At 40.6% G+C, this 21796-nt stretch overlaps 1 protein-coding gene across 3 annotated transcripts in view; it reads left to right on the top strand.

Annotated features, from left to right (window-relative positions):
* slc6a8 (solute carrier family 6 member 8) overlaps positions 1 to 21796 on the top strand; it is a 35010-nt gene that overhangs the window by 3912 nt on the left and 9302 nt on the right. For all 3 annotated transcript variants that reach the window (XR_005207257.1, XM_037772686.1, XM_037772685.1), the window contains 6 exons: positions 9872 to 10003; positions 12106 to 12367; positions 14247 to 14379; positions 19995 to 20129; positions 20255 to 20358; positions 21523 to 21647. Coding sequence is in view for 2 of the 3 variants with exons in the window: in XM_037772686.1 (XP_037628614.1) it covers positions 9872 to 10003; positions 12106 to 12367; positions 14247 to 14379; positions 19995 to 20129; positions 20255 to 20358; positions 21523 to 21647 (891 nt within the window). In the remaining variant the exon portion in view is untranslated. The remainder of the gene's footprint in view (positions 1 to 9871; positions 10004 to 12105; positions 12368 to 14246; positions 14380 to 19994; positions 20130 to 20254; positions 20359 to 21522; positions 21648 to 21796) is intronic.

Raw genomic sequence — 21796 nt, 5'->3', positions numbered from 1 at the left:
GGATTTTAAAAAAAAAAAAAAATCTAATTTTAGGAATACTGTCATAGTATAAAGAACACACCGCCATATGCATAAAATCTGAGTAGATTTGTTTTTCTTTGAAATTATTCTGTCTTTATTATTTATTTAAAACTCAAATTAATGGAGAGGAGGAATCATCCCAGCACCCCTCTCCTCTCCCCTCCCCTCCTTTCCATCTCCTTCTCCTCCTCCGCTCTTCTCTACTCCTCCTCTCGTCTCTCCCCCTCCTCTCGTCTCTCCCCCTCCTCCTGTCTCTTTCCAAACTAAAGTTCACCAGCGGAGACAAATAGCTGAGAGAAAGAAAAGAGATTTGATTCATCTCACCTGAAAAGGTCTAAACGTTCACACACACAGAGAAAGGAGGAGGAGGAGAGAGAAAAGAGAGAGGAAGAGGAGGAGGGGGGAGAGAGAGAGAGAGAGAGAAGAGAGAGGAGGAGGAGGAGAGAGAAGAGAGAGAGAAGAGGAGGAGGGGGGAGAGCAGAAGGTCAGACTGGTGTTAAATCACTGTAAAGGTTCAGTTGTCTCATTAGTCTCTAAAGGTTTTCTCCTTCTCACCTGATTCATCAAACTGTCTCTTTAAAGGACAGTCTGTCCTCCCCTTCAGTCTGTCCGTCCTCCTCTTTAGCTTGTTGTCCTCTTCAGTGACTCCTGCTAGTGTCCTTTAGTCTGTCCTCCTCTTCAGTCTGTCCTCCTCTTCAGTGACTCCTGCTAGTGTCCTTCAGTCTGTCCTCCTCTTCAGTCTGTCCTCCTCTTCAGTGACTCCTGCTAGTGTCCTTCAGTCTGTCGTCCTCTTCAGTCTGTCCTCCTCTTCAGTGACTCCTGCTAGTGTCCTTTAGTCTGTCCTCCTCTTCAGTCTGTCCTCCTCTTCAGTGACTCCTGCTAGTGTCCTTCAGTCTGTCCTCCTCTTCAGTGACTCCTGCTAGTGTCCTTCAGTCTGTCCTCCTCTTCAGTGACTCCTGCTAGTGTTGATCAGTCTGTCCTCCTCTTCAGTGACTCCTGCTAGTGTCCTTCAGTCTGTGCTCCTCTTCAGTAAAGACTGAAACCTCTGAGTGTCCTTGAACACACCAGCAGCATGTTTTTTGCTATCAGCTACAACACTCAGAATATCACACATGTATTTATTACCTGCTGATGAACACAGGTCAGTGATGACCTTTGACCTCTCGGCTCCTTAAAGCTGTGACCTGAAGCCCCTAGAGGGTCCGCAGAGGGTCATAGAGGGTCCATAGCTGCTGATCTACCTGTTAACCTGCAGTAGCTCTGACGTCACTGTCTCCTTACTCCTGTCCTTTCTGTCTTCGTCATGTCCTTCATCATTTCGTCCGCTTCCTCCCTCCTCTCCACAGAGTCACTCAGATTTATCATCCTGCAGCATGTGTGTGTGTGTGTTACTGCTGCAGTCACCCCATCAAGGACAACGCACGCACACACACACACACACACACACACACACACACACACACACACACACACGCAGTGATTCTCTGCTCCACCGATTATAAAATGACCTGCAGCTCAGTCAGTGTTCATCTTTCAGAGATCAGCGGCCACAATACACTCTGTGTGTGTGTGCGCGTGTCCGCGTGTGCTTCTATCTTTGTGAGGACCAGCTTGGGGTTTAGACCTCGTCAGTAAGGACATTTTGTCCAGTCCTCTTCATCAGCGTTCACACTTCACAGATTCAGTTCACACAGATTCAAATGAACTAGTTCACGTTCATTTCTTCTGTTGTTCTGTTTTCCTGGTCGACGTTATGGCATTTGATTAGTCTTTTAGACTAATTTGCAGCATCCGGTCCTGTATGGGGCCCATTATTGTAGCAAAACTATTTGCAAATGTGTGTGGAGAGTTGTGTAACTGTTAATCAATCGGTGTGTGTGTAGTCAGATTTGTAAATGTGTAAAATAATCTCTAAATGTGTATTGAGATCTGTGAATGTTTCATTCACCTCGAGTTCAATAAACCTTGAGCTCTGATTTATAACAGCTTGAGTTGAGTCTAGTGACCCTTGAAGAATTTCCAAGGGTTATTGAGGGTGTTCCAGTGGTCCTTGAAGAGGTTCCACGGGTCCCGGAGAAGGTTTCAGAAGTCTTGGAAGATGTTCCAGGTGTCCTTGAGAAGGTACCAGTTATAGTGATGTTATACTAGGAGGGCTTGAGGAGTTCCAGGGGTCGTGGAAGTGGTTCTAGTGGTCATTGAGGAAGTTCTGAGGGTCCTTGTGGGGTCCCAGTGGTCCTTAAAGAGACCCCAAAGGTCCTTCAGTGGGGGATGCAGGGGTTGTGGAAGTTGAGGAGGTTCTAGTGACCCTTGAAGAGTCTCCAATAGTCCTTGAGAGAGTTTGGTTCTGATCAGAACGGATCAGCCCCGACTCTCTCACTGGTCAGTTGAGGCATTCATGCTTTGCTGCACGTCGCCATGGCAATGAACCTTTGCTCGGGGTCAACGGTCAATGGACGGATACATTGTGAGCTTGTGTATGTGAATGAAGACAGGCTGCCAAGTGTGACATCATCATCCCTCTCGCCACGTGGATGAGAGATTAACAGGAGTGGCCTGTAATCTTTTAATCCTGTTGGCAGACCTCACTGCTCCTCCTCTCCTTGTTTCCTTTCCTCTCTAGGACTCTAGGGGTCCTGGAGGAGATGTTGGAGGTCCTTGTGGATGTTCCTCGGGGCCTTGACACGTTTCCAAGAGATATCAAGGGGGTTCTATCGGTCTTTGAAGAGGTTCAGTGCTTCCTTTAGGAGGTTTCAGGGGTCAGTGAGGGGGTTCCAGTGACCCTTAAAGAGTTTTGAAGGGTCCTAGAACCCCTAACAAGTATTGTGTAGAGATGTTCTGATACCATTTTTTCATTCTTGATATTGATTCTGATACCTGAACTTGCAGTACCAGCATGATGAATATAATATCTTCGTCGCTTTGGGTTATCGGAATTTATCTCGGCGTTGGAATTGGGTTTCCAACGTTTGCTGCTGCGGTCCGTCCCTTTTTTCCCCTTTGCCTGGGTGAAGTCGTCGTGCTCTTTCGCCTGATGCGTCTTCAAGTGTTTATAAGATTGCTGGTGTTGAAACACCCCTCGAAACGGAAGCCTTACATACTGCCGTACATATTGCCGTTTTCCACTGTGAAATATTAACAAATGGCTGACATTTTCCTTACTCTGACTAAGAAGAACGTATATTGCCAAGAAGTGAAAGTCAATTGTTCGTTCCATTGCAACATCAGCGCCCAGCAACAGAGCTACGCTCCCGCGCATTTTGGACTGAAAGCGGCTACCGGACGTTGACAATGGTCAGTGCATAGACTGGTGTACTCACCGATACCCGATCTTGAATTTTGGGCAGTATTGGATGCATTTCCGATACTGGTATCGGTATCGGAACAACTCTAGTATTGTGCCTGAGCAGGTTCTAGTGATCCTCGTGGAGGTGTCAGAGGTCGTTGTGAAGGTTATTGAGGACATTCTAGTGGTCCTTAAAGAGGTCCTTTGCATCCTTCAGAAGGTTCCTTGGGGTTTTATGGGATTTCCAGGGGTTTTAGAGAAGTTACCAGAGATCCTTGAGAGTGGAAGAGATTAGACTGGTCCTTGAAGGAGTTCCAGTATTTAGGGAGTTACAGGGGTCCTTGAAGAGGTATTAGAGATCCTTGAGGTCACTGCAGAGTATGGAAGAAGTTACAGTGGTCCCCGAGGTTCCAGAGGGCCTTGAGAGGGCTTTGTGTCGTTCCTGAGGATGTTACACAAGATTAAAAACATTAAACGTTAAACACATTAACACATTAAAAACATTCCAGTGGTCCTTGAGGAGTTTTCAAGAGTCCTTGATAGGTGCCAGGGTTCCTGGAAGAGGTTCCAGTGAGAAAATAAATGATGTATAAATGATATCATCAGTTAGTCGTTAGTGGTTTGAGAATCTGATGGAACTCAGTGAAGGTACAGATGAGGTTAAACATGTACTTATTTTATCAATAAGTATTCTCTTTCAACAGTTTGTGCTCTCAGATCACAGAGATGGTAAACTCTTAGAGAAGGTGAACATCAGTAATCATTGACCTGCGTCTCTCAGGTCGTCCTGATCATAGTTTCATGCAGCAGCGGTCATCACTGTTATGTCACCGCTCCCACACACACAAACGAGGCAGTCCTTTTAAAAAGCCGCTCTTTTATTTGAACAAAAGGCGGTAGCTACAGTTAGAAAAGCAAATAACAAAAATCTGATAATTTTCTCTCTCTGAGTCAAACGAGGCTGGAGATCAAATATAAAATGTGTGAGTAAAGGAGAAGGCAGAGTTTGCTTCAGGTTCAGGATGTGAAATACACTTTTTTACTGTCTGTATGAGACAAGAAGATATGAATCTGTCTGTGTTACTGAGTACAGATGTGACTGCATGGCTTCACACAGAGGAGAGTGACAACAGCAAATGCATGTTTAAAAGCTCACTAATAATGGACATGCTGCCTCTTGTTTGTTTACATAATGGAACTTTTTCTATTACTATTATTATTATTATTATTATTATTTGTCAGGTTGTTGGAGGGTTTATTCACTTCACTCTGGGTGTTATTTATCATCTCTCCTCACTCTCCTCTGTGCTGAGCCTGCTGCACACCAAACACAATAATCAATCTGTTCAATGAGGTTATAGACAGTTTACTGTGTGGTCGGGTTGGGTTCTAAATTTGTCAGAAATGAGTCAGTTGAGTCATTTTCCATCTCTCAGTTTATTATTGTCACTCCCCGTTCTCCTCTGCACCCAACCTTGTTTAATCTCCAAACATATAATCTATATTAACACAATAATGAATCTGTTCCAGATGAGTTGGCCGACTGAATATCATTTGGTTCAAAGTTTTTAATGATAATAATAACTTTATTAGTGTAGCACATGTGATGTAAACATGCAGCCCAAAGTGTCAGTAAGTCAGCACACTGACATACTGATAGCTGTTGTAGCCTGGTGGGCTTTAGTTTGTTATGATTTGAGCATATTTTTTATGTTAAATGCAGTACCTGTGAGGGTTTCTGGGCAACATTTGTCATTGTTTTGTGTTATTAATTGATTTCTAATAATAAATATATACGTACATTTGCATAAAACAGCATATTTGCCCACTCCTATGTTGATAAGAGTATTACAAACTTGAGAAATCTCCCTTTAAGGTACATTTTGAACAGATAAATGTGCGATTACTATGTGATTAATCACAGTTAACAATTTTAATCGATTGACAGCCATAATAATCATAATAATAATAAAGTAGGCAGTGGTTCAGCTGGTGTTGGTTGACCTCGGCAGTGAGGTGCAGAGTCATGTTCAGTACAGGTGAGCTACTCGGTGTCCATTCAGGTACAGTATGTGGGCCAGTTCATCTGCAGCGGTCTGCCAGGGGAAGCTAAACTCTGCTAAGCTAAGTTAGCATTTGGCAGAAAGTATTTGGTCACTGAGGCTATTGGCAGACAGACAGACGGAGAGCTGGAAGACTTTAGAGTGTTTTATTTCCTCGTGCTTGTAGAGTATATATCCCATCATGTTGTTGAGGAGGGATGGGGAAAAAAAAGATTCACCTATGTATTTACGTAGGTAGAAGGAAGTTATCGCTTTTGTTGTTGTGGTCTGAGTAACGTGACGTCATATCCGTTCCGTATCAGTCAACCAAAACAAACCGCAGCGAGCCGAAACGAGGAAGTAGAAAACGGTGGAGGGTTGGCGTGGATACGACCTGCACTTTAAATCCAAAGTGGTAAACACTACACATCCAGTAAAGTATGGAAACGCTTTGGGTTTCACACATTGCAGGAAAAGCAGAGCTAGACATCACGACTAAAGCTGCATGCTAACTCTGTCATGGACAGGAAACGTTATAGTATCGCGGTAACGTGCGGTCAAGCCGGCCGTCGATTTCGTCTCCGTGGTCAAATGCGCCGACGCTACAACTGTTATACAGACATTTATGATAAATGTATTCAAACGGACCATGGATGTATAAAGAGAACGGAGCTGACGGGAGAGCTAGAGACGACCTTGGAGAAGTTAGAGGAAGTAAACACGTGTGACTACGTCCGGTTTTCAAAATAAGGTGTTAACAAAGGGAACTGTATATACAAAATACATATATAGAAATAAGATTGATTAGATTATATTCACCAGAAGTATCAAATATTACATGTCCCTTATAAATTAAATGACAAAAACACTAATTTGTGAAGGAAATGTCTTTATTCTTTGATACATGCTACATGATACATACGTGCTGAAAATCAAGTTCAAACAAATTCCAGTTATTTTCCATCGAAACTAGTTCTGACATGGGCCCTGTAACATACATCGGTATGTGTGTGCGTTTCGCTGCGCTCTACACTGTATCGTGTACAGTTGTGTAATAAATCTTTGAATCTTAATTAAAGCTTGTTGGAGCGCGTTGATCCTGAGGCAGCTGGCAGCAGATCAGATGGAGGCGAGCCAGAAATGTTACCTATAGATCATGACTCAAACTGAGCTCAACTCCATCACTGTCGATTTAACCTCCTCAGCTTTTACTGAGAACGTTGTGACATCGTGTGACAGCCAAGCTCTGTATTTGGTTGTAGACTGGCAACACAACCTAAAGGTTATCTGAACGTTTGGCTGATATTGTAGCTCGCTGGAGCCTTGAATCACAGTTTGTCATCTCAAATGTTTGTGATATCTGGATTCTGGCACCCAGCAACACAGCAAGAGGACATTTTAGATGTGTAACTTTAGCCCACTGCTAGTGTTAGCCTCCAGTCATTCCTTTGTTTTGCCTCCAGCTAGCACCGTGATGTCATCATGACTGGCTTCACTTTTGGGGAGCTGTCATGTCGTCCATCTTTACATACAGTCTGTGCTGCGTTCGTGTGATATCGTTTAAACCGTAATTACAAGTAGCCGGAAATATGTTCAAGTTAGCCTCCGACTTGTAGGCCTAATACAAAGTCTGTGATATCAGTATTAGGCGCTAGATGAAAGGTTACTACAGTTCATCCTGAATGCTTCAGGTAGAGTTTGCAGGTTGTTTGACGTCGACGGGACGAATACGTCAAAATAACAGCTGACATGAGCGCGATGTCACTCTGAAGAGAAATGAAGTGGCAGTCCAGTCTGATTATCAGGGCAGTGATGATGATGATGATGATGATGATGATGATGATGATGATGATGATGATGATGTTGATGATGATGATGATGTTGATGATGATGATGATGATGATGATGATGATGATGATGATGGTGATGCTCGTGCTCTGTCATCATCAGTCTGTCAGTCCCTCAGCCGGTCAGTACTTAGCCCAGTGACTTACCCCGGATTAGCCAGCTTAGCTAGCTAACTGTAGCGTTGCAGCTTAGCGGGCTAACTGCAGCCGCAGTATCTATTCTAGTCTATTTCTGTTTCTGTCTCATGTTACTCAGTTTAATGATGCTCTACTTCACTCTTTGTCCTGATCCTGTCTCTCAACTCTCTGAACTCTAAAGAAAAAAACGCCCTTTACTTAATTTACTTTACTAAATTGTGTTTCTTTTGGAGACTTTCTACTTTTTCTTTACTACGTTTCAGAGGAGAATAAAACACAAATAAAAAAAATAATAGAGCAAATAAATTGTTAGAATTATTGTGTTTTTTTATAATAATGGAACAAAAAGTGGAAATGCTCTGTAAATTCAATTCAATTTATTTTTATATAGCGTCAAATCATAACAGAAGTTATCTCGAGACGCTTTATATAAAGAGCAGGTCGTAAACCTTTCTCATACTTTCTCATAGATAATTGTTGTATTTCAGACAAACAGCTTTGTGCTTTACTGTCTTATTTACTACCAAGGTTCGGTTCTAGCGTCTTTCTAGAACAATATAAGCTGTAAATAAAATACTTTTTTTTTCAAAGGACAATCTACCCTGAGCTGTGTCTGCAGGTTTTCCTTTCAGGTTGCAGACTGCCTGATAAGCGAAACCCAGGACACAAACCGCACTGCACTCTCTGCACTGTTGCGTCAATGAAATAATTCATAATCATAAAATATATATATGAGAGAGAACGCAGAATAAAGTTTTGTGGTTTTGACTAAAACAGGAGTGTGTGGAGGAGCTGGTTTGTGTTTCCGTGTGTGTGTGTGTTTCCGTGTGTGTGTTTGTGTGCACGCAGCTGACTGTTATGAGGCCATACTACTCTGTAATCTCATCAACACTGAGTTACTGACAAGCTAACAGCATTACACCACTTAGCTACCCGTTTGTGTGTTTGGGATTTTTATTGAGCTGCTGTCAAGCCCCCCCCCCCCTTTAACCCCCAGTAGATCAGCAGTTTTTTAAATACTCAGACCAGCCCGTCTGGCACCAACAATCATGCCACGTTCAAAGTCACTTAAATCCCCTTTCTTCCCCATTCTGATGCTCGGTTTGAACTTCAGCAAGTCGTCTTCACCATGTCTAGATGCCTAAATGCATTGAGTTGCTGCCATGTGATTGGCTGATTAGCTATTTGTGTTAACAAGCAATTGAACAGGTGTGCCTAATAAAGTGGCCGGTGAGTGTATATATATATAGCTCTCATATAGCGTCACGTCCAGTTCCCCTGTTTAAGGAGAGACGGCTTCACAATGAGTTCAGATCTCGTTGTGTGTGTGTGAGATACTGTATATATATATTATACTATTCCTTTAAAGGTACAGTTATGTCTTTCATAAGGTTATCATGTGTTATATGTTGGGGGTCGTAGCGTAGAGAGTCTCTCTCTCTCTCTCTTGTATAATAGCTCAGTGTGTAATGGCAGCTGCTGTTATGTAACTCCTGGCTCCCCTCCACACCCCTCCCTCCCGCCGTCCCAGTATCATTTCAGTTTGATTCCATTCATACCAGTTCCTGGTGGCACTGTGACCCAGTTACCCCCTGTTGTGTGTTTGTGTGTGGACCCTCATTCACACCAATTAAAATACCAACAACAGAAAGAAAGAGAGAGAGAGCATTCCTAATTGTTCATTCATGTCTCTCGCCCCACTTCAGAGTGAAGGAGAGGGCGACGAGTATTCATTCATTCATTCATTCATTAGAGAGAGACAGTTTATCATAAACACCAGCAGTAACTGTGTCATCAATATAAAGCTGTTAATCATTTATTATTTGATGATGTGTAGATTTGATCCCACAGTTCATTGTTATTTATGTTCTCATCTATAATAACTTTGTGTTGAAGCCCATTTCTGCCAGCAAAAGAAAACATGAATGAACTTTTAGCAATAACGAGATTAAAGCTTCTCATGACGAGTCAATTTTAGAGATATTAACTCATAATTGTGATATTTTAAGTTGAAATGTTTATTAGTCAAAATTATGACTATTAGTCACTAAAAACTGTGGCTGTTTAAATAAAAATTAAGTCTAGTTAACATGAGTCAAAATGATCACTAATTAAGTCAAAATGATGACTTTTTAGTTGGAATTGTGAGATAATAAATCAAAATTATCATAATTATAACAGCTATTATAAGTTAAAATAACGACATTTAAGGTACGAATCATCAAGATGATGACCTCTAAGGCAATACACTCTATATCTATATATAGATAGACAGACATATAGAGATCTATATATATAGTGTGCGTCCATAATTTGTGCCCACTATCTGAAGACCAACACACTGAAATAAACCCAAATTACAACCAGAGTCGCTCTGACTTATTAAAGACAGGCGGTGTTAAAGGAGCAGAACGCCGTTTAATGCTTCAGGTTACAGATAGTTTCACCTCCAGTCTGCTGGGACATTTCTTTATATACGACGTGTTGAAAGAGACTTTAATAAAGTGTGAACTCATCCTTTAACCTCTGTCCTCCTGCAGGCGTCTTCCTCATCCCCTACCTGCTGATCGTGTTCGTCGGAGGAATACCGATCTTCTTCCTGGAGATCGCTCTGGGTCAGTTCATGAAGGCCGGCAGCATCAACGTCTGGAACATCGCTCCGCTATTTAAAGGTGCAGTACGCCACAACTCTGACTTTGTGTCTGGGACAGCTTTACTTACATCAAAGAAAAAATCTTCCACACAGAGTCTTTGATTTCACCCACTACAACATAACATTTTTATCTACAATATCACGTGATGACTTCTAGCCGAGCAGACCTCTCTTATGGTGTGTTCAGACCAAGAGCGAAGCAAATTTTTCCAGTGGTGCGATTATATACAAAGTCAATGCAAAGAGGCGCAAATTCACGCTGGGCGACACAAAAGCGTATTCGTGGGAGTTGAAATATTTTAACTTGAGCGAGAAATTTGCGTGACGCTGTATCGTAGCATTGAGATTCTCCTCCTGTCGTCACTACTAGCTTTAAAACTGAGCCCGCTGCAACCTAAAAATCGCAAGTTGCGTTAATGCATTAAAGAAATTAGTGTCGTTAAAATGAATTTGCATTAGCGTGTTATTATTGTGTTAACTTTGACAGCTCTAATTAAGACAAATTTTTTTTTATATATATAATAAAACGGCATTGACTCTCTTTTGCACAAAAACCCTCGACATCCCCGTTTGAGGTCACGTTGCCGTGGCAACGGGCATAAAATCCATGCAGTAAGCAGGTTTGGGTGAGTTTGGGTGGACACGTCAGTCTGCAATCGCACATTCAGCTTTCTATGGAGGTTTATCTGGAGGTGATAATCTGTGATCCTGCTGCTGTACGTGCCTGCAGACACGGCTGGAAAACTACCAGCAACACACACACACACACACACACACACTGTCGGCTGATTCCTTTGTGTTTTTGTTAGCTTTACACAGAGTTTATCAGATGTGTGATCTTTACAGGCGACCACATGACTCTTAATGGCCGAGTCATTAGCTCAGTTTACTACACAGACCTTACTCTGACCTTTAAACTGCATGTGGTGTTGACGGAGCTCCACATTCAGTCAAAATGAAGTTAAGAGGGAACAACACCAACAGTCAACATCCCCATGATTTATCAGTGTAGTGGAGCTAAATGTGTAGTTCTAACTCACTGATATTTCAGAGCCGTGGTCGGGGCAATAGATTCTAACTCACTGATATTTCAGAGTCGTGGTCGGGGCCATAGATTCTAACTTACTGATATTTCAGAGCCGTGGTCGGGGCCATAGATTCTAACTTACTGATATTTCAGAGCCGTGGTCGGGGCCATAGATTCTAACTTACTGATATTTCAGAGTCGTGGTCGGGGCCATAGATTCTAACTTACTGATATTTCAGAGGCTTGGTTGGGGCCATAGATTCTAACTTATCTATGGCCCCGACCATGGCTTTGAAATATCAGTTATTTAGGATCTACGTCCTAACTCCTACGTCCGGTCGTCGTCACAAACTGTGAAAAATGTCTGAAAAATGTCCGACAAACTATGATTCAAACAATGAAATGCAGTTTAGCATCTAACCAGAAGTGCAAAAAGCTGTAAAGTGCAGAGTAACGTATGTATGAACATCTGTCTATTCATAATATAAATAATAATAAATAAGACATTATATAGAAAACAAATAGCTGGAGGAATGATATAAATACGGTGTATACACTATAGATCAGATATGTACAGTGTGATAAATTAAAGTGATTTAATCAGACTGTAAGACGATGTTGTTGTTTGTCCACTGAAAGAGGAGTTTAGTAGTTGTAATATAGTTGTCATGTATGGCAGGCGGGTTGTATTGTTGGACGTACATCTGAATGAAAACTTTTTGTTGTTTTCACTCATAAACTCTTCCAAATCAGCTGACTCAGTGTGCGGTCTTTCAAGGACAAACTTTATCATCAGCCATAACGCGGGTGCTGATAATGCGCGTCTGTTTCACCTCACAGGAGCTGTACGTGTTCACGTGTTCAGAGTAGATCAGAGAGCTGAGTTGAATCTGATTTAATGTTACCACAGCTCATAAACCAATAAATGTACATTTTACAGCTTTGACCCAGTTCAAAGAAAGTGGAACAGCTCGACCTCGCTCCTGTTTTCTGTTTTATGTGTAATGATCTCTCTTTAGTCGGTCTGAATGTAGTTTACACAAAACCAAACGACAGGAGTAAATATTGATAATGTGACAAATTAACTTCCTCAGGTCTGGGTTATGCCTCCATGGTGATTGTGTTTTTCTGCAACACCTACTACATCATGGTGTTGGCCTGGGGCTTCTACTACCTGATCAAGTCCTTTAACTCCACCCTCCCGTGGTCCACCTGTGACAACGAATGGAACACGGCCAACTGCATCGAGATTTTTCGTCGCCAGGACTGCAGCAACGCCACCAACGCCACCTACATCGGCAACATGACCTGCGCCGAGCTGGCTAATGCACGGTCGCCCATCATCGAGTTCTGGGAGTGAGTTCTGCTCTGGTTGGGGTTCTGGTCAGTGGGGCGGGTCATTGGGTTGTGGTGAGGGATGTTGGGTTGTGGTTGGTCAGGTCAGACAGGTGATGTTGGGCTGGACTGAATCCATTGGTTTGATGAGTCCAGATCATTTTGGGATATTCAGGTCATGATGGCCGGGTTGGAATTGCTTTGTGGGTTCAGGTTTGGTTAATTTTCTTAATATTTGAGTATTATTAGCTATAAGTTCGTCTGATTATTTGCCATCACCAAAGCTGGACCCATGAAAGGAAGACGAGGGCCAGATTTACTGAAGTTTTTCTGCCTGTTTTTCAGGTGCAGATTTGACACATTCTGCTTTAAAGGTCCCATATTGTAAAAAGTGAGATTTTCAGGTCTTTTACATTATAAAGCAGGTTTAAGTGCCATATAAATACTGTTAAACTATCAAAACGCTCAATATACGGAGAAATACACACAGCCCGTATTCAGAAATTGCGCGTTTGAAACAAGCCGTTAGGATTTCTATCCATTTGTGACGTCACAAATATACAATATTTAGACCATTACATGGTTTTAAACGTAAACATTCTAAATGTGTCCCAGTTTATTTCCTGTTGCAGTGGATGTGGATATAGCGACCGCTTTTTTTTAATCATATTTGCTCCAATCTCGCCTACTTCAGCTTTAAATACAAACAGAACAGCACGCTGGTCCTTCCAGATGTTTAATGTTGTGAAGCATCAACTGATGGTTGATAACTAATGCTGTGTGGAAAGAGGAAAAAACAAACTGGCATTACCGGCTCTCAGTAATAAATCAGCTGATGGAAAAAGCTCTGGCATTGTTCCCATAAATATGTCTAAAACGGTTTTATCCTCCTATTGAAAAATGGAAAATGACGAACCGTAGCTGCAGCATCATCACATCTTCTATTTTTTTCTTTTCAAACTGCAGACTGAACATGTGACGTCTGTCTGTGTTACACTTGAGTTGTTATCGTTTTTGAAGATTATGTTTTATTGCCGCAGCAGATTAACCTTCTTCCTCGTGTAAATCTCTTGATCCCGTCTGAAACATGGTGGCGTGTTTGTCAACTTGCTGAGTTCCTCACAGCAACCAAAACCAAAACATCAACAGAGTCCATATGTTTGTGGACTGCAAGAAACTTCTCTGCTGCCAAGAGGAACACGTCACTTTCCTGTGCAGAAATGACTCCTCAGACCTCCTGCTTTGTAGGAAACGTTTAGTCTTCAGATTAGTTTCTGACTCGTAGGTCCTGATTTTAAAGAATAAATCTGGTGATGCTCTATATGCTTCTTCATGTTCAGACTCAAACAAATAGTGAATGTATCTACTAATTAGTATTGTGTATTTAAACACTGTTTGATAAGTGACATCAGAATCAGAAATACTTTATTGATCAGTTGTTCCATTTTAGGATAAAAATATATTTAAACATAGATAACTTATAAGAAAAATAGAAATAAGGAAATGGATGAAATGTAAATATGTTTGCATTATCAAAAATAAATGCAAATATAAAATGAACCAAGAAGAAATCCCATAAACTTAAGTATAAGGAGTTTACTGCATACCATTTCATTTTTTTAATGAATGAATTATTACATCTAAACATTTTTAATTAAATCAAAATAATTTAAAGTTACATGTTCTGTCATCTTTTATTCCATTACTTTTCCTGATGTTTTAGATTTTGTCGTGGTATCGTTTCAGTGTTGGTATCGAGATATTTAGGCAGGGTATTGTATCGAAGTCAGACTTTCGGTATCGTGACAACACTCCTCTGATGAAACCTCAGATCTGCTCTCTGACGCTGATGTTGGTTTGATGTTAACGTCGTCCTCTCTCTCTCTCTCTCTCTGTGCAGGAACAAGGTGCTGAACATCTCTTCCGGTCTGGGTGACACCGGAGAGTTTAACTGGGAGCTCATGTTGTGTCTGATGGCCGTCTGGGTGATGGTTTACTTCTGCGTCTGGAAGGGAGTCAAATCCACTGGGAAGGTAACACACTTCATCTTGTGCTGACCATGTTGAATGGATGTAATACAGTATTTTTTTTTTTTTATGCTGTTCCAGGAAGCTTTTTAGTTTCCACTAATTTCTGTACAACATGAAAACCTTTTAGCTCACTCGTAGCCTGGTTCCAGTGATTCAGATAGGTCTGGTGTTGTGCCCGTTAATAATGATCCAAGCACAATGCTTGGCAGAATATACAATTAAAGCCTTTAAGATATGGTGTTTTGAAATAAAATAATAAATAATATATAATAATTAATAAATAAATCCTGGAAAGTTTTATGTCCAAATTCATCACAATGGTCTAACAATCAAAAATGAAACTTTTCATTTTGCCTCTGAAATGGGGGAAATCACCTTATGGGACCTAATAGGAGATGAGTCCCCACAATGTCGAATCAGGTCTCATAAAATACTAGAGGAAAGATTAGGTTTATGTTTGCCTTTTCAAACATAGTCGTTTTGTTTTGATTTGGGCAGTACACCTCCAGAAGTGGTGTTAAGCCTGAACCCAAAACTAAATTGTGACCTGGGGACATTTATAAAGGACGGAACCTGCCAAAATAAATGAATAAATAGATAAATGTCTTGGTAAATAAATAAATGTCTTCATAAATGAATGAATAAATAAATAAATAAATAAATAAATAAATAAATAAATAAATAAATAAATAAATAAATGTAGCTATTAATTAATTGATAGAATTTGATATAAATTGATATTTCTGTTTCAATGTTGCTGTTACTCTTCTGTTAAATTTTTCCATTTTATCTATTTATTATTTTTATATATTTTTAAATGTATTTATTTTTGCATTTCTTTTTTATTTATTTATCCAAGCATTTATTTTTTATTTGTTATATTTATTTATTTATGCACGATTTTCCCTTTGCATTTCACCCCTTATCAATTTCCTCAAACTTATTTATTTTTGTGTTCTTTTCGTTATGCATAAAGAAATGTTCTTTATGCATTTCTGCCTCATCATGCATATGAGGGGCCTGCCACTCAACCGGTGTCATCATCAATTTATGTCACAGTTTATTAATTAATTAATAGCTACATTTATTTTTAATATTATTTTTTCTACGTTTAATGACATATTTATTTATTTAACGAGTCATTTATTTATTTATTCATTTATTTTTTTTAAATGTGTTTTAATTTAGGCAGTTTTAATAAATACAATTAAATAAAAAATCTTAAATTAAATAACAAATACGTTATTGTTTATTTTGTTTTCTGCTTCACATTGTTTTTAATCCTGTTTCTGTGAAGCACTTTGGGTCACGTTGGCATGAAAGGTTCCATTCAAAACAGTTTTATATGACTATTATTAGACATCCTGCTGCCAGCGTTGTACTGACTGTCAGCTAGTGAAGCGATCTAACAGCTGGGGGGTCATTACAGTTAATTACATAACACCCCTGAAGGTCAGAGGTCACCTCACAGCTGATTGATCAGCTTCCACACAGCTGCATCACGTCAATAAGAGAGCAGACGTAAACCAAGCGATACCTCGGCCGTTGGTTTGTCCCGGTTTCTGTTTTTATCACATCTCTGGTGTAAATCTGGATTATTCTGAGGGGTGTGCTTTCATCTCCATTGATGGAGCTGAGCTAGCAGCATCCTCTATCTAAATGAATGTGGGACTGTTCCTTTAAAGCCTTCAGACGGGGTGTATAGAAGAGGCTGTATAGCTGTGACTCACTGTGTGTTTCATTGGCTCGTGATGATGAGACTCGTACACACTGCTGTCACATGGCGGGCCTAAGCGTTGCCATGACTACGACGGGGTGGGGTAGAGAGGGGACAGTGTGTTGTGGGGGAGCTGTGAGGTGGCAGATTGTGATTGGTTTGCCTGTGGGAGGGCAGCTTGACTGCAGTGGGACGTGACTGAGAGTCATACAGAGAGAATACACATGTACTGTACTGTATATGTACTCCTGTACTGTATGTGTACTCCTGTACTTATTGTGTACTGTGTGTACTCGAATGTCACGAGAGACACAGTAAATGAGATTTTTTTTAATTTTTTATTGGATGATACGATGAACGAGCACTTTGACCTTCTAGTTTATTTATAAATCCAATAAAATACACCCCTTAACACTCCCTTAAAGGGAGATTTGTCAAGTATTTAATACTCGTATCAACATGGGAGTGGGCAAATATGCTGCTCTTTGCAAATGTATGTATATATTTATTATTGGAAATCAATTAACAACACAAAACAATGACAAATATTGTCCAGAAACCCTCACAGGTACTGCATTTAACATAACAAAATGTGCTTTAGTCATTAGTCCTCAGTGTCAATATTAATGAATGCACACAGAAGGATTTACAAATGTATTTGGGATTTATATATAAATGACTCCTCCACAAAAATATGCATACAAAAATAGTTATCGTTGTATATAAATGTAAAAAAAAAAAAAATCCACAAAAAATAAGGTTCACTAATATATTTCTGATCTCACCCACATATTTGTTGTTTTAAACAAAAGTAAATATATGTATTTAAAAGTATTTGCAATTTTCATCAAAAACACATCTGGATGTCGTCAGAAATTTTGGTCAGCCGCCTACAGCCACGAGCCGATTACCCAACGTCAGCGCCTTTTTTCTCCTCTTTTTACAGTAATCAGAGCGCAGCTAACAATGTACAATAGATATAGTTAATAAAACGTAGTTAGCTTACCTCCAATTCTCTCTGGACAAACCATACTGTCTACGTCTTCCTCGCCACCTGTGAGTCCGTATACGCCGCCGCTTCTTTTTTAGACGTTTCAGCAGACAAGAAGTCAAAGATGCCTTGTTAGCATTGTGACCCGTACAGACCTCTGCTAGGAAACACACTTTACCTGCCTCAGAGCTTTCAAACAAACCTTTATTGACAACTGTCAACAGCTAAAACGGCCCTCAGAGGCTGACGGGCCGTGTTTTCTTTCTATTTTACACATACAGTGTGAGCACATAAATCGTGAGCTTCGGCTTTACATCGCAAACGATCCACTCGTACAGTAGGAGTAGGAAGTACACATCAACATTTCTGAAATCGTACAGTGTATGCTCAGCTGCTTAAACTTCATTTTGTAGGAGACGGGGTTGATTTAATGAGCGATGTTGGAGGGAGCCTGAGATCTAAGATCTTCATTACCAACGACTGCTTCTCTGTAATTATTGTGCACATGACAATAAATAAAGAACTTGAAATCAGGATCAACTGTGTACTTTCCACTATCTTAAGTAGAAAGTACTGTATATAAATATATAGGATACTGATTTAAAGAATCAGTTTGACTCCGGTTTCATTAAGACATACAAAGTGTGTGTGTGTTTCTGGTCTCAGTAGAAACCAAACGGCGTTCTCACGGCTCTCAGTACCAACAGAAACAGTTTCTGTTGTTGGACGTCAGCAGGAGGCTGAAAGCTGAGCGTCGCATCAGAGCGGAGCGAGAGAGGCTGAGACACACTGAGAGAGAGAGAGAGAGAGAGAGAGAGAGTCCATTCATAGAGCTGCTCGAACCCACATCACTGTCAGCTGAACACCTCCTAACTCCACACTGCTTTATTTACACACGATAAAGTCATGATTTATAATGACTTATCTCTTATGTCTACTGTTCATGTAACTGATTAAAGTTGCAAACAATATTAGTAAAAGCAGAAATTAAATACTACTAGTAGTACTACTACAGTTACAGAGCGCATTACTTGGGAAATTCAAGATTGAAACTACGGCTGTCAATCAATTAATATATTTAATCACAAATTAATCACACATTTTTTATCTATTCGAAATGTACCTGAAAGCGGGATTTGTCAAGTATTTAATACTCTTATCAACATGGAATTTAGCATAAAAAAATATGCTCAAATCATAACATGGCAAACTGCAGCCCAACAGGTAACAACAGCTGTCAGTGTGTCAGTGTGCTGACTTGACTATGACTTGCCCCAAACTGCATGTGATTATCATAAAGTGATCATGTCTGTAAAGGGGAGACTCGTGGTTACCCATAGAACCCCTTTTCATTCACATATCTTGAGGTCAGAGGTCAAGGGATAGTTTTTCCTCACCAAAATTTAGCGCAAGTTTGGAGCGTTATTTAACCTCCTTGATGACAAGCTAGTATGACATAAAAATCACAGGTTGCGTTATCGTGTTATGGATTCCTTAGGCTTTCTAGTGTCATCTATCTAAAAATGTCAAAGTTGTACTTTTAGATACTTGCCCAAAGTATGGCCGTACTAAATTTCAAGACTTTGTACCGAACAAATGTGGCATTTTTCCTTTTTCAGACTAAATATAGTCTTTGGGCACAAATTGGTTAATGATTGAATTTTATTATTTTTCTGTAAATTCTGAACAATTTAAGGGAAGTTTTGGAGTTTCAGTGAAGTGATTTTTACCACATTGAACTCAAAGACCTCAGTGTGTCATAGTGAGGTGTGTGTGTGTGTGTGTGTTAACCTGAGCGTGTGTTGGATTCTTGTAGAAAAATGTCCTCCGCTGTGATTTGACTGAAACTTGACTCCACCTGGGACCCGACGCTCAGCAGGTCTCATCTCTTTTTTGTTTCCTCAGATCAGGTTCATGTTTGTCTTCTCCTCGTGGTTGTTTTCTTTACCTGATTCTCACCGTTAGAGGAACATCTTTAAGGCACTTTCACTTCACACGGCCAACATGTTGAAACTGTACAAAACTTTAAATACCTCGGTACAGTTCTGGACTCCCAGGTGAGCTTCTCTGAAAATACAGAGTGTGTTTTCAGTGACGCTCACAGCGACTTTATCTTCTAAGGAAACTTAGTGGCCTCGGTGTCAGTCAGCAGATATTAGAGTTAGAGCACTAAACTATTGTTGAGAGTGTTTTAACCGTTCACCTTCCTGCCTGGTACGGTCACATAAACTATAGATATAAGAATAAAGTCTCTAGGATTGTGGGCCATAAAGATTTATTGTATTGTATAGAAATGCCGAAATACACCGGAGGAGGGCTTTAAACTTTTTACAGAGTATTTTTACAGTGTAGTATCAGTACCTTTACTGCAGTAGAAGATATGAATATGTCGTACTATCAGTATATATCAGTACTTTTACTGCAGTAGAAGATATGAATATGTCGTACTATCAGTATATATCAGTACCTTTACTGCAGTAGAAGATATGAATATGTCGTACTATCAGTATATATCAGTACTTTTACTGCAGTAGAAGATATGAATATGTCGTACTATCAGTATATATCAGTACCTTTACTGCAGTAGAAGATATGAATATGTCGTACTATCAGTATATATCAGTACTTTTACTGCAGTAGAGGAACTCAACAAAGTGACTGAGCAGATTAATGTGTAACATGACCTGTCAATGTGTCCGTTTTTACTAACTGCTGTCTGTTTTTAATGTTTGTTTTTTATTGTTGTTGTTCACCCTGATGGACAATAAAGCTTTATTGTATATTGTAATGTATGGTTCATGTTTTACCCGCTGGTCACGGGTCAGAGGGATAAGATAACGTAATCAATTTAATTCTGATTAAATAGGCAACATCAGCATCTCATGTTTTTTATGGTAATGTATGTTTCAGATTGTGTACTTCACGGCGACATTCCCCTACGTGGTCCTCATCATCCTGCTGGTCAGAGGAGTCACACTTCCTGGAGCCTACGACGGCATCATGTACTACATCAAACCTGATTGGTCCAAACTGGGGGAGGCTCAGGTCAGTTCACGAAGTTTTAAACATATGAAAAGTGAAGCCGTGAAATGTCCAGATGCTGAGCTGAGCAGTGAACGCATCACACACACACACACACCTGTGACCTTTGACCTCTGCCCTCTGTTCAGGTGTGGATCGACGCCGGCACGCAGATCTTCTTCTCGTATGCCATCGGGCTTGGAGCGCTGACGGCTCTGGGCAGCTACAACCGCTTCAACAACGACTGCTACAAGTACGACACACACACACACAAACACACACACACACACACACACTACACTCTCTCTACACTTGTGAGAACCCTCATTGACATAATGTGTTACCGAACCATCACAACTAACGTGACCCTTCAATCGAATCCTTTAATAGTTACTTTTTAAGCATATAAATGTACCGGGTCGGGACACATGCGCGCTCGCGTGTGGCCGCTGCCTCTCCTCCTCTGCCTGCCTGCCTTCACTCAGACAGCGCGCGCGTTCTTGCTCAGCTCGCTCCACTTCTAGACGTGAACGCGCGCTCACTCCACACTGCAGAAGAGTTACTTTAGCTCTGAGAATATCTAGTGAATATACAGTGGACGTTTGTGCAGAAATAACTGCTGCAGCTCCTCCAGACCAACAGAGGTTTCCCGTGTCTTGTGAAGTGACGGGGCTCTGCAGAGAGACACGTTATCGTCTCGTTACCGACCGGGTGCCGGTGTCTCCCTGCTCTCTCCGGCTGTTAAATTAATCACCAACTATTCTGATAATCGATTAATCGGGTTGAGTAATTTTTTAAAGAAAAAAGGTCAAAATTCTCTGATTCCAGCTTCTTAAATGTGAATATTTTCTGGTTTCTTCACTCCTCTATTACAGTAAACTGAATATCTTTGAGTTGTGGACAAAACAAAACATTTTTTAGGACATCATCTCGGGCCTTGGGAAACACTGATCGACATTTTTCACTATTTTATGATGGCATGCATGCTCCTCTCCTATTCAGGGGGAGTGTTTGAAGGCTGTTAAAATAAACTATCAAGCATTACCATTTCTTCTAGAGGCTGTCTACAGAGCCCCTGAGAGTGGATTTTATAGTTTATACTGGGTCCTGGGTGATGGGGGAGTAGTGGGGGACTTGTATTCTAGTAATAGATGAGCTAATAGACGAGCTAATAGAGATGTATATGTCACTATGTCAGCCTGTCTGGCAGTCAGAGTAACCAGGTCTGTGTAATAAGGTTGCAAATCCATTCCTAGAATTTTTGACTCGGTTCCAAAAAAAAATCCCAGAAGTTCTTTAGTTCGGGACAAAAACAGAATGTACTATATGAGCTGCTCTGCAGGGTGTGGTGCAGAGACGTATCTTGTTTTTATAAAAGTGGACTCATTCTCCTCCTCATCTGTCTCCTCTCCTGCAGAGACGCCTTCGTCTTGGCTCTAATAAACAGCGGAACCAGTTTCTTTGCTGGTTTCGTGGTGTTTTCTATTCTGGGCTTCATGGCTGCTGAGCAGGGAGTCGACATCTCGCAGGTCGCTGAATCAGGTAAAAAAAACACACAAACACCAGCTGTTCTCTCTCAAACACTCCTGAGGTTTCTATGCAACTTTATTAAAGCTATTCTGGTTATTGGCCTACATACCTTTAAACCTCAGAGGCTCTTTATATCAAGACAGAGGTTGAAATAGGTTGGA

This window comes from Sebastes umbrosus, chromosome 6 (assembly GCF_015220745.1).
Source record: "Sebastes umbrosus isolate fSebUmb1 chromosome 6, fSebUmb1.pri, whole genome shotgun sequence".
Taxonomy (NCBI): domain Eukaryota; kingdom Metazoa; phylum Chordata; class Actinopteri; order Perciformes; family Sebastidae; genus Sebastes; species Sebastes umbrosus.
Note: the sequence above shows the minus strand (reverse complement) of the source record. Positions and strands in the feature narration are given on the sequence as shown.